The 13,328-nt window shown below is 50.4% G+C and overlaps 1 protein-coding gene across 1 annotated transcript in view; it reads left to right on the top strand.

Moving 5' to 3' along the window:
• Window positions 1-1,250: 1,250 nt before the first annotated feature.
• Window positions 1,251-13,328, top strand: part of ITGB5 (integrin subunit beta 5) — a 115,027-nt gene continuing 102,949 nt past the window's right edge. The window contains exons 1-2 of the mRNA XM_021692611.2: window positions 1,251-1,667; window positions 13,142-13,227. Of these exons, the coding sequence (XP_021548286.1) occupies window positions 1,598-1,667; window positions 13,142-13,227 (156 nt within the window). The 5' untranslated portion in view covers window positions 1,251-1,597. The remainder of the gene's footprint in view (window positions 1,668-13,141; window positions 13,228-13,328) is intronic.

The raw sequence follows: 13,328 nt of genomic DNA, 5'->3' as shown, positions 1-13,328 counted from the left end.
GCTTCCCATTATTTATGATCATTGCCTCCCAAAGCCACTCTCTTGAGAGGCAGAAAGACCTAAGATAGACCCAGGGCAGCCTCTGTAGCACCAATTCTACTGGAAGGTATTTGGGGATGAGTGTGACTGTTACATCAGAACAAACATGGGGATGTTACAGAGTACAGTGTTTGCATGCAGTTTACCGACGAAATGCTGGCCCTCAGTGAAATTTGGAGCTTTGTCCTTAGGCACAATATACTACCAGAATAAGTTTACTTCCTTAGGCATCAGGGCACCACCTTGGCAGAGTTTGGGAGTGGAAAGGGGCACAAATGAAGATGCATGGATAACAGCAGGGTTGTGGGGAGGATTAAGTGAGTTAAGGTGGTAATTTAGCGCAGTGCCTGGCTAGCAGAGTGTTTTCTGTCCGTGCTAGGCGTCCCGTTACTATTGCCTTCCACAGGAAGGCCACCTCTTCCCTCCTGCCTATGAACCATTCCAGTCTTAATCCACTCATCGTGGCCCAGCCCAAGCCTACCTGTCCCTTCGCGCGCGCTGTCAGGGGCAACTCCTCACTCTCAGCTCTTGGTGGCCATTTCAGAACCAGCTCAGACGTACAGGATAAGCTGAAAGCCCGAACATCTGTTTATGAGTTTAGCTCCACGAAAATCGCCAGTGTGTCGAGATAAGGAAAAGGAAGGATAGCGGCATATCGTCCAGTCTCGAATCCTCGGAAAAGGCAAAGCGTTAATGAGGGAAAAGTGGACTTTACCCGTGCCTCCAAGCCCCACATGCCCTCCCTTCCCGATCAAGCGCCTCTCCCCGTATTACACCGGCAGGCGCTTCCGTAGCTCCTCGGGCGAGCGCGCGGCCGGCCGTGCGACTTCGAGACAACCAGACGGCCACGGCGGGATCTCACGGACCTGCTCTCTCTCCCGATGTCAACCCAAAGTAATGGGGGGGCGTGGCCCGCCCCCTCCCCGTGGCGCCCGGCTGCTAAGAAAGCACCGCGAGACCCTCCCTCGCGACTCCCCCCGCCTCACCCCCAGCAAGGGCTCCAGAAGGGACTTCCACCTGGGAGTCAGGGGCTCCGAGTCCCGGGCATGTCCCCGCGCGGGGCGGAGCTGGCCCTGCCCGGAGCTCGCCCCGCCCCGCCCCGCCCCGCCCCGCCGTAAACTGACCGTGTGGCAGCCGGGCGGGGGCTTGGAAAGGGGGAGAAGGGGAGGAGAGAGGGAGGGAGGAAAGTGGAGCCTGGCGGGCCGGAGGGAGGAAGGGAAGGGGCGGAGGCGGAGGGCAGAGTGTGGCGGCGCGTCCCGGAGCACAAGTCGGGGCCCCAGCGCGGAGTCCAACCCCTCCCGGGCCCAGAGTCGCCCGCCGGGGCCGTCCCGAGCAGCTACTCCCGCCCCCCGGGCAGCCCCGGGACTCGGCTGCGAGCGCTGCGGGAGGGATGGTGGCGGCGGGGCGCGGGCCAGCGCAGCCGCCAGCGTCTCCCGCCCGGCCGCGGGCGCTGTGAGCCGGGCATGCGGCTGCGGCCCCCGGCCCTCGGCCCCCGCGCTCCGGCCCCGGCCCTGGGCCCCTGCGGAGCCCGCCGCCGCTGAGGCCGGGCGTCCCCACCATGCCGCGGGCCCCGGCGCCCCTGTACGCCTGCCTGCTCGGGCTCTGCGCGCTCGTGCCCAGCCTCCCAGGTAAGCCGGACCGCCCGCGGCGCCCAGAAACTGTCGGGCGACGAGCCGCCCGCAGGCGGCGTGGAGGGCCGGGCGGGGGGCGCCGTCTGAAGGGGAGAGCTTCTTCTGGGCCCCCCAGGTGGGCGAGTCGCGGGGTACGGCCGGTGGGGGGCTCGCGAGGTGCGTGCGCCACCCCGCGCGCAGCCCGCGGCGGCCCCGGCGCGCTGTCGTCGGTCGTCGGTCAGTCCCGGGCCGAGGAGGAGCCTTCCCTTCCTGTGTAAACAGCCTTGCCGGGCTGCTGACGGCCCGCGTGCGCCCGCGCCCAGTGCCCGGGGAGGGCCGCCGCCAGCCCTGCGAGGGGGCCGGGGCGCCGCACTCCCCGGCACAAAGCGGCCCTTGTGGCCGGCCGGGGGCGGGCGGGCTGCGGGGAGACGCCGACGGATGCCACCGGTGCCACGGTCCTCAGGCGAAGGGCAGCAAGCGGGGCGGGGGAGAGACCCGGAGTCCTTGCTGGAGCCACGGCTTCTCGGGCGAGGGCTCGTCTTTTGGAACTGCGGGTGCTCGGGGCCCCTTAGCGTATCCTAGGGTTTCACTGCACCCAGGCCAATCGCCTTCCTTTAAAGTTGTAATCCCCTCGCTTCCTCCCCCAAGCCACCGCAAAACCCGAGGGAGACCGGCGTCCCAAGCCACAGCCCCACCTGGACTTCCCAACCTGATTCCTTCTGCATGGCTTTATCCCGAGGTTTACAAACACTCGCCCCCGAACATTCCCCTCACTCTGGAGGGTTCTGGGGCGGAGGGCAGGGCGTGTGCGATTGCTTTGGCGCGACCCTGCCAAGGGCCGGCGGCTGTGTGAGGAGCCCTCAGTTACCTGCTGTAAGTTTTCGGAGTTGGGAGACGGCTGGATGTGACAGTTAGGAGGCCCTAGAGGGAGGATGCTCTGTTTTGCGCCTGGCGGCCAGGCGGATAAGCCACCCCCAAGCCCTCCAAAAAAAGCAGGAAGCTCCAGTCTTTCTCCTTTCCCGGAGGAAATAATTGTGTGCTGGGGTGCTTCATTGCTCCACTGGCTTGCAAGCCCAAGATACTTGATTGCTCTTGCTGCCAAGGGCTGCCAGGCGAGAGGGGACTATTCCCCTGTGGTGCCTCATTTGGGAAGCCAGATGAAGGTTTACCCCTGAGAGGAGGAGGGTTCTAGGCAAACGAAAACTTCCTTCAGGCCCGAATTCAGACTTAATACTGTAGCAAGATTTCTTTAACGGGCGAATAGTCACTCTAGAGCTTGGAGCAGATCAGTGGTTTCCAAACACCCATCTGGCAGCCAGCACCTATTGATGTTTTCCTGCGTCCTCGGGGAAATGCAAAGAGAAAGATGAAGCTTGTGTCACACACAGGAGTTTGTCTTTGCCAGTGGTCCCCGGCCTCACAAGGACTATCCTTTAATTTGAAATTACGTCTTTTTTATTTTTGGTGGGAAAACTTTTCATAATTTATAGTGATGATAGAGGCAAAATAAAAAATCTGGCAATCCTGTATAAACTTCCCCTCCTCTTTTTCTCTTTGTTTTGTTCTGTTCTTCATGTTCTGTGAAATCCCAAAGTTTGGAACTCTTAAAGGAGAGGATTTCTAAGTACCCCTACAGCTTGACATTCTCCTACTCTAATAAAAACTCAAATTTTGTTTCTAGTTGTGAAGAATTCTTTTCATATATTGTTTTCCATTTGTGTTGTGATTTCTGTTTTTCACAGTTCACGTGTATCTTCACAATGATCTCCATTTATTCACTTGGGCCCAAAAGGGCGAAGTGACTTGCCCACGCTCCTTGTCTGCTGATCTCAAAGCTTCTCAGTCCAGGGCCCTTTGTCCCCCATGATGCAGCTTAGGTAGGGAGAAAAGCATCGGGCCATGGTGGTTTCTCTCCAGCTCCTTCAGAGCTCCCTTTTCTTGCACTGTTGCCCTATGAGAGCTCAGCCAGCCCGCTGTGGGTCAGCAGAGCCAAGGTACGGCAAGCCCATCGCTGGCTTCCAGACCTGTCATCTCCTTCTTAGCCCTGGAGCTTCTCAAGGTTGGAAGGGGCTGACTCATATCTGTGATTTCTCCCAGTGCCCCAGTGTTGCTGAGCCAGCCTCAAACAGAGTTCAAAACAGTTTTTCTTTTCTCTTCCTTCCCTTTTCTTCTCTTTTGAAGCAGCGCAGGTACTTTTCCCAGAGCATGTTTCCTGTCTTGCTGCTAGGAACATGATTGGAAAGAAAAACCTTCATTGCCCAGTGAAATAAAGAGGTGACCTGCAGGGCCATGCCTGCCTGGTCCGCCCTGGTCCGCCCTGGTCCGCCCTGCCGCCCTGGTCCCGAGACCAGGGGCCAAGTTGCCCATCTGTTGCTTTCTCTACACTTCCATCTCTGTGCCTAAACCAGGAAACAGACTTTTAATTTAAGAGGGCTCATTTCAAACAAGTCTCTGGCAGGCTGACAAACCCCCCCCTCGTCCCAGAGTTATCTCCTGCTCTTCTCATCCCGTGGCAAAGATCCTCCACACAGGACTTTTGGACATGGTCTTCCCACAGAACCAGCGAAGGGTTTCTGTGGGGTGAGGCCTTTGCTCCCCGACAAGGAAGGGGAGGAGCGTGGTATTGATCTTGCTGCAGGACTGGAGTCATGTTTGCTATCATCGTTCATTAAAAAAAAAAACCAAAAAACAAATGTTCTTTCAGGAAATGCCCTGCAAATTAGAATGCTCTGAATCCTAAGAGAGCCCTTTATTCTGTTTTGTGGGCTCCTGTTGGCAGCACTCTGCCCTGCACCACAGGTTCCATGGCCTGTGAGGGGGCCGCTGGAATTCGGCCTTGGCTTTGCAGCTCTCTTCAGGTAACCAGGCCTAGGTTTAGAAAGAACAGGGCAGCAGGATGCAAACAGTGGGCTTGGTTTGGAGACTGCTCTTTAGCCCAGGTATTTACGTTTTAGCCCCACCATCCTTGAATGAGGGGGGCTTTTTATAAAGGGGATTGAGGCAGAAGAGGGCAGGGTCTAATTAGCTCTAATTAGTATTCTCCTCCTGCTTGTTCTCCGTGCTTATTTAGCTACTGAGGCAACGGAGAATTAAAATATCTTAAGTAGTTGGCAAAAGGCTTTTTGTCCTGGTTACTAGCTCCGCTTCTTTAGCCGGTGCCTGAAACTTCTGAAAAGTTTCGAGGATATCAGTAATGTGGAACAGTTACGCGCTGCTTAAATAATAGCGTCCTCTGCATGTGGCAGTGTGCAGCTGGGTTGGAGTGGGGGGGAGTCTCTTTTCACAGGTATTTTCTCTTGGCTGGGGTGGGGGGAAGGCTTCAGAAAGCCCACCGCTATAGTTTGTTTGCTTTCTTTCCAGTTGCATGGGATTAATGGGCTTCGTAAATATAAAGGAACACTTTATGTATAGGCACCCACTGTTTGTGAGGCTTCTTCTTGCTTCTGTTGAAGGCAGGGTTTGATTCCTGGGCCACCTGGTGAAAAGTGTGCTTCCAGGCAGGCCTTGACACGTCCCCTATGCTGGATGCTTGGAGGGGGAGGTGGTGTGGCCTGCTTTCCTTTCTAGATCCCCCCCCCCCCCCCCCCCCCCCTCCACCACCACCTAGGATTTTCTCCCCTCCCCCGCAGATGGGGACTTTTCCTGCCCTTGTCCCTTTTACCTGTTTGTAGCTCTCACTCAGTGATTCTGTTAAAACTCAAGTCAGATCATGCCACTGTGCTTAAAACCCTCCAGTGGCTTCCAGGAGTCCTGACAGTGTCCCGCCCGGCCTCTCCATGCACTCTGACTTCCCTGACTTTATGTTTCTGGCCACTGCTGCTGGTGCCCTTCACTCTCTGATCTTGCCGCGCAGCAGGGCCCTCCCCAGGGCCTGGGATACGCTCCCCTAGATAGCTGCAGAGCCAGCTGCCTCCATCCTGCAGCCTTTTCTTGGTGGTCTCCTGCTCAGCCAAGTTGTCCCTGGCCCCTGTCAACTAAACCTCCTGCCCCATATTCCCCCTGTCACTTTTCTTTCCTTGATTTTTCTCCACAGCCCTCATCATCTCATGTGCTCTCTGATCTTGTTTACTGCCAGTACCCCGCAAGAGGATTCTCCTCCAACCAGAATATAAGCACTGTGAGGGCCGGGAGTTCCGTCGATTTTCTTTATCACTGTGTCCTCCATGCCTAGGATAGTGCCCAAAGCATATTGGTTCAATGGATGGATGAGCTGGAGTCTTGGGGAGGTGTGTACACGCAGGGCGGGTGGGGCTTGTTCAATCCTCTGCTCCTTGCTGCCTTCTGTCACTGGTTTTGAGGTCAGGGACTGTGCATGTAGCTTACTAGTGGGAAACATTTGGGGAGAGAGAGACCCGTTTGAATGTGTCAAGGTTTTTTGAGCGGGAATAGATGATAGAGGCCATGTATTGCACCCCCTGAATTGCTTGCATGAGGATTCTGAGGCCTGGAAAGGGTAGTGACTTGCCAAAGGTCATGGAGCCAGGAAGTGGCAGAACCAGTGCTTGGATCTCTCCTGCCTAGGATAGCCTCTCCTCGTCCCCTAATTGCAGCCCAAATGTCCCCTCCTCTGTGAAGTCTTCTCTGCATCCTTTGGGTAGGTGGAATGACCTATGGCCTCTGCTTCCCTTGCTCCCATAGGACATTCTGTTAGAGGGACTAGGGGCTGGGGGAGGGGGGTCTCCCTCACGTGCTACATGGCAAATTGCCCAGGTCTCATTTACCTTTAGGTTCCTGATAACAACCACAATGGGTCCCCCTGCCCCCATCCCACTACCTCATGGTTTCAGTGTCTTTAGAAAACCCCTCAACTTTCTAAAAATGTAAAACAGTTTTAGATTTACAGAGAAATTGAGAGGATAGTACAGAGAGTTCCTATATACCCCACACCCAGTTTTGCCTATTATTAACATCTTACCTTAGTATGGTACATTTTTTACAATTAATGAACCACATTGATACATTATTATTAACTAAAGTTCATACTTTATTTTATTTAAAAAATATTTTTTTTAAATAGGCTCCATGCCCAACATGGGGCTTAAACTCATGACCCTGAGATCAAGAGTCCCATACTCTACTGACTGAGCCCATCGGGTGCCCCTAAAGGTCATACTTTAGTCAGATTTCTTTAGTTTTTACCCAATGTCCCTTTTCTGTTCTGGGATCCATTCAGGATGCTACCTAAATTGAGTTACCATGTCTCCTTAGGCTCATCTTGGCTCTAACTGTTTCTCAGTGTTTCTTGTTTTTGATGACCTTGATAGTTTTGAGGACATATTTTGTTGATTGTCCCTCTATTGGGATTTGTCTGATGTTTTTCCTCATGATTAGACTGGAATTATGGGTTTTTGGAGGAGGCCATAGAGGTAATTGATTGCCATTTTAAAAATTATTTTTTGAATAGGTAATATAGTCACATGATATTTTTATGGTGTAACAGTTGTACAGTGAGAAATTTGTTTTCCATTCTTCTTGCCCATCAGTCTAGCATATTGCCCTGACCCCTTCCTGGCACAGACTATCCCTGTTAGGTTTCTTAACGTATCCAGAGTGTTTTCTATGCATATGTTACAAATATCCCTCCCCTTATGTTTATTGAAAGACAGCACTATCCACACTGTTGTATGTCTTGCCTTTTATTTCTAACTTAGTGATATATCAAGGTTAGCTTCCTATCAGTATATAGGGAGCATGCACATTCTTCTTTAAAGCTGCATATTACAAGCAATCATATAAATTGGTGTTTTATTTAATTTATTTATTTATTTGACAGAGAAATAGCAAGAGCAGGAACACAAGCAGGGGGAGTGGGAGAGGGAGAAGTAGGCTTCCCACCGAGCAGGGAGCCCAACGTGGGGCTTGATCCCAGAACCCTGGGATCATGCCCCAACCAAAGGCAGATGCTTAACGACTGAGCCACCCAGGTGTCCCTAAATTGGTGTTTTAAAAATACAAGTGCTATCTGTCAAGCTGGATGTTCTGCAGATGTGTGATATTCAGAAAAGCAGTCTAAGATGGGAACTGACCAAGATCAAGCCTTCCCAGGGCATATTTACAGTTTATGGTAACATCTTTGGATCAATGACTACTTAGTTGCTAGATTCTGAACCAGAAACATTTTGTTTACTGTGTAAAAAATGTGGGGGACGTGGTTCAGGGTCTGGGGAGAGGCTTTCCAGTGGCTTGTCACTTTTAAAAAAAAAAACAATAATGAAATGTTTTTATTTTCTGTTGTCTTGACAACAGTGACTAAAATGTAATTTAGGACCATGAGAAGCCCACTTCTCAGTTGAATCATGAAGGTGACACACATACAAACTGTTCCGAATATCATGGTCTGTTATTGTTCATGTGTTTTCTAGGGTGAGTATACACCCTATATCCTCATGTTGCTTTTCCCACTGTCCCTGCTGAATAGCGTCATGTCGCCTCTCCCCCTGCCAGTACTGGGTCATTCCAGCTTGGTACTGGTTTCTGTTATCCCGCTGAATGTCTCGGATCAGGAAATTCCACCTGCTGGATATGTGCTTTAGTATGTGTTGTGTGACCTTGGACATGTGGGGTGGACAGAAATGGGGAGAAGCTGCAGGGAGGGATGCTGGCAGGAGACCCTTGCAGGAATCTAGACTGAGTGCAGAGGGCTGGCTCGGGCACTGGGGGGGGAGGAGGGGGCAGGCAGGAAGGGTTGGATTAGGAGAAACATTTCATAATCTTGAAGGAATGATCGACCGGACATGGTGGCTGCCTGGATATGACTGATGAAAGAGAGGAGTGAGTGAATGAGTTTCGGAAGGAAAGCATATTTTTAGATTATGGTTTGCAGTAAACCCTGGCTGCAGAGATATTAAGGGCTGCAGGCAGTTGCAGTTGAGCTGGAAATAGTCACAGTGCAAACCAAGAAAAGCTGTGGCCATCGTCTGGGCCACTAGCGCCTATTTCCATGACCTAGACACAACACTTTGACATTTGTGAACTCTAGCTGTTTGACTTTTTATTCATTGCTTCCGTCCTTTCAAAATGCTGTTGGTGCCGAGTGAGTGACTCATCCAGCCAAATCCAAACTCTGAAATATTAATAGGTGGAGAGAGGAGAGATGCCAAAGGGAGGAGCCCTGGCACTGTGGCATGTGTCAGCACCCAGCCTAGGCTCTGGGTTCCGGGAGTGCCCGTCTGCTACCTGCTGCCTGGCACCTGGAGCTCCCCGGGAGCAAGGCCTGGCTCATTCATCTCTGTATTTCTAGCATCCCCTAGTCCAGAGCTTAGCGTTTAGTACATGCTTAGTGCAGGCTTTCTTGAATTTGAATGTGTCCCAATAGCAACCTCATTTTAGAGGAATCCTTTTGAGTGCAATAAAACGACTTTACTATTGCATGTGAATATGCGATAGTAATAGAAACAATTAGTGAAGCAGAACAATAAATATTTTACGATTGTTGAGTATGTTTTCATACCAGATGTCTGTCATATCCTTTGAGCCACATCAGTTTTACGTCCAAGAGCTTTTAGGCTGGCAAAGCAGAAGACCAGAGCCCAGTCTGTCTGGGTCAGAACTGAGGAGCCCTTATTGCCCTGAGCTCAAGACCCATGATCCAAATTCCTAAAGCTCACTGATGAGGCCCTGGTCATTAGAAAGTGGTCTTTGTGAATTTATGTGGGTTGAAGCAGAGACATAAATGAGATGTCTGACCTCAAATTCCTCTCTGATTGAGGGCCTGTTATAGATCTCCTTGAGAGGACCCCAGAGCTCACTGGTCATGTGTCCCTGAGCCTGGGATGGCTTAGGGATTGCCAGGCATCCCCCATATGGGCACTTGCTAGGCAGCACCCCTTCTGACCCCTTTTTGGAGACTTGAGCTCCTTGTTTCAAGTCACTTACTCTTGTTTTCGCATGTTTTCATCTCGAGGATGAGCTGACTTGACTAGCTCATTTTAAGACATTTCTAGCTCTGAGGGTCTGCAATTCCATGATTTTATGGAAATGATCTTATGCATCAAGGGAAATGATATGCCACAAGGACCCGAGTTTGGATTTGGTAAGGAGAGCAGGGGGAAAGTCACTTACTTTCTTTTTTTTTTTTTTTTTTAAGATTTTTTATTTATTTGACAGAGAGGAGACACAGCGAGAGAGGGAATACAAGCAGGGGGAGTGGGAGAGAGAGAAGCAGGCTCCCCACTAAGCAGGGAACCCGATGCGGGGCTCCATCCCAGGACCCTGGGATCATGACCTGAGCCGAAGGCAGCCGCCCAACCGACTGAGCCACCCAGGTGCCCCGAAAGTCACTTTCATTTACAATTTGATCCCCCCTCACCCCACATTTGGGTTTCTGACACATAAGGGGATTTGACCACAAAGTAGAACTGTTATTTTGAAACTCTTTCTGCACACTTTTTTTTTTTTTAAGCGTAAGTGAGTCATCAAGTGAGTGGATTCACTTTAAAATGAGAAAGGAGGGACACCTGGGTGGCTCAGTTGGTTAAGCGGCTGCCTTTGGCTCAGGTCATGATCCCTGGGTCCTGGGATTGAGCCCCACGTCGGGCTCCCTGCTCAGCGGGGAGCCTGCTTCTCCCTCTCCCTCTGCCTGCCTCTCTGCCTACTTGTGCTCTCTCTCTCTGTCAAAAAAATAAAATCTTAAAAAAAATAAAATAAAATGAGAAAGGAATTTGTCAATGCAAGCAGAAGGCAGGCCAGCCCAAATTCCCAGTGGGTTGGATTCAGAGACCTTCTTGGTTAGTGTTTGGACCTGGGAAGGGCTCTTCTTGCTGAAATGAGGTTATGCATGGTGGTTGGTCCCAGCTTGTTTCTCCAAAGAAATGTGTTCCAAGGCCAGGGCTTGCACCTAGGGGGTCCTGGCGGTGAGATTGGGGTCCAGTGTGGTAGCTGATGGGGACCAGGGGTCCAGAGTTCAGGGTTGGGGTCTCTGCCTGGAGGAAAGCATCTGACTTTACCCTCTCTGAGCCTCCAAAGCCACCCCTCCTTTCTTCCCAGCATCTCTGGTCCTGCCAGTTTCTCCTTTCTATCCTGGTAGCCATTCTTACCCCAAACAGTATTTGTTCCCTCTAGTGTTCCTCGGGAATGACACTCCCTGTCACTCAGTTTCTGTTTTTTACTGCTAGTGGCAGGGAAGAAGCAGGGAGTTAAAATTAGCAAATTGGGGAAATGCTGCAGTTCCAAGATGTCTTACAATAACTGTTCTCCCCCCACCCCAGGATCTTTAAAAATTTTTTTATGTTTATTTTTTTAATTTAAATTCAGTTAGCCAGCATATAGTACATCATTAGTTTCAGATGTAGAGGTCAAGGATTCATCAGTTCTGTGTAACACCCAGTGCTCATCACATCACGTGCCCTCCTTAATGCCCGCCCATCACCCAGTTACCCCATCCCTCCACCTCCCCTCCCTTCCACAACTCTCAGTTGTTGTTTCCTATGATTAAGAGTCTCTTATGGTTTGTTTCCCTCTCTGGTTTCTTCCCATTCAGTTTTCCCTCCCTTCCCTTATGATCCTCTGCACTGTTTCTTATATTCCACATATGAGTGAAACCATGTAATAATTGTCTTTCTCTGCTTCACTTAGCATAATACCCTCCAGTTCCATCCATGTCGATGCAAATGGTGGGTATTCATCCCTTCTGATGGCTGAGTAATACTCCATTGTCTATATGAACCACATCTTCTTTATCCATTCATCTGTTGAAGGGCATCTCGGCTCCTTCCACAGTTTGGCTATTGTGGACATTGCTGCTATAAACATCGGGGTGCACATACCCCTTCGGATCCCTACATTTCTATCTTTGGGGTAAATACCCAGTAGTGCAATTGCTGGGTCGTAGGGGAGCTCTGTATTTTAACTTCTTGAGGAACCTCCATACTGTTTTCCAGAGTGGCTGCACCAGCTTGCATTCCCACCAACAGTGTAGGAAGGTTCCCCTTTCTCCGCATCCTTGCCAACATCTGTCATTTCCTGACTTGTTAATTTTAGCCAGTCTGACTGGTGTGAGATGGTATCTCATTGGGGTTTTGATTTGTATTTCCCTGATGACAAGTGATGTGGAGCATTTTTTCATGTTTCTGTTGGCCATTTCTATATCTTCTTTGGAGAAGTGACTGTTTATGTCTTCTGCCCATTTCTTGACTGGATTATTTGTTTTTTGGGTACAATAATTACTGTGCTTTGTGGCGTTCACTATATTTTCTCCTCCACTCTCCCTTTTTGGCTCTGTTTTTCCTGTTATACTTTGGGCTCTTCTTTGTAGGGCTGGTGGCCCTGGATTTCTTTTTTCCAACAATTCAATGGGCCTCTCTCCTTTTGACATTCAGGGCAATGACTAGGAGGGACCAGTGGGTCTAGTAGCGCTATGAGGGCTGAATAGAGCCATTTTCATTCATGTTCTGCTCTTTGTCAAAAGGAATGTATCCTTGATGTTTCTGAGAGGAAGGGGAAAAAGGGTTAAGTTTCACCAAGGATACCTGTGCTCCTGGCAAGGTTGAGAAAGGGTGGGGACTGGGTGTGGGGTGGGGAGTTGAGGGGGCAGTGGGTTTAACTTCACCACCAGAGGGGATTGGCCTTGGTTGAAATAAGTAGCTTTTACAATGATAAAGAAGTTTCCTTCTAATCTTAGTTTCTGATGTTTTATTAGGGATGGGTTTTGAATTTGATCAAGTGCCTTTTCATTATCCAGTGAGGTGATGATATGGTTTTTCTTATTTGACCTACTAGTAGGTATACTGAGTTAAGGAATTTTCTTTATCTTAACCCAGCATTGTATTCCTTGGGCACATTCTTTAAGGGTTCTGCTGGCTTCCTTTGGTGCACTTGGATTTGGTGTGATAGTACTTGATTTAGGATTTTCTTTTCTTATGCCAGAAGGAGATCAATCTGTTCTTCATTTTTCTCTCTCTCTTTCTCTTTCTTTCTCTCTCTCTCTCTCGCTCGCTCACTCTCTCCCTCCCTTCCTTTTTTTTTTTTTTTTAATTTTATTTATTTGAGAGAGAGTGCACAGAGGGAAAGTGAGAGGGAGAAGCAGACTCCCTGAGGAGCAGAGAGCCCGACGCGGGGCTTGATCCCAGAACCCTAAGATCATGACCTGAGCTGAAGGCAGACCCTTAACCGACTGAGCCACCGAGACGCCCCTTTTTCTTTTCTTTTTTTTGGTACTATTTCTTTTTGTCATTTTGGGTGGACTAAGTGTAATGAGGCCTTCAGTGAGGGAGGACCTACTGTGTTATGGGGGTGGAAATCCAAGTGGGTCCAGGAAAAGAAATGGGAGTTGCTAACCCAAGTGTGCATGCTTGGTGGGTGCTTCAAATGCTGCCAGTGCTTAGCCTCAGCCCATGTGCCTTACCCTGCAATCAGCCCATGGCCCTGTACCCTTCAGCCTTACCCAGACTCCCTGCTAAAAAAGGAAGTGACTCATCCTCCCACCCCATTCAAAGGCCTCATCAATAAGGTTTATGGCCAGGAACTAATTGGTGCATCTTTATCTTTCTTTGAAGGTCTCAACATATGCACTAGTGGAAGTGCCACCTCATGTGAAGAATGTCTATTAATTCATCCAAAATGTGCCTGGTGCTTCAAAGAGGTATGTGGTGGTGTGTGTGTTGGGGGCGGGGGGGGGGGAGGGGAGGGGAGGGGAGGGGGCGGGCTACACCTGGCACCCAAGTTGACTATACAGAGAAAGGG

This window comes from Neomonachus schauinslandi, chromosome 1, assembly GCF_002201575.2.
Source record: "Neomonachus schauinslandi chromosome 1, ASM220157v2, whole genome shotgun sequence".
NCBI lineage: Eukaryota > Metazoa > Chordata > Mammalia > Carnivora > Phocidae > Neomonachus > Neomonachus schauinslandi.
This window is presented reverse-complemented; position numbering and strand designations above follow the sequence as displayed.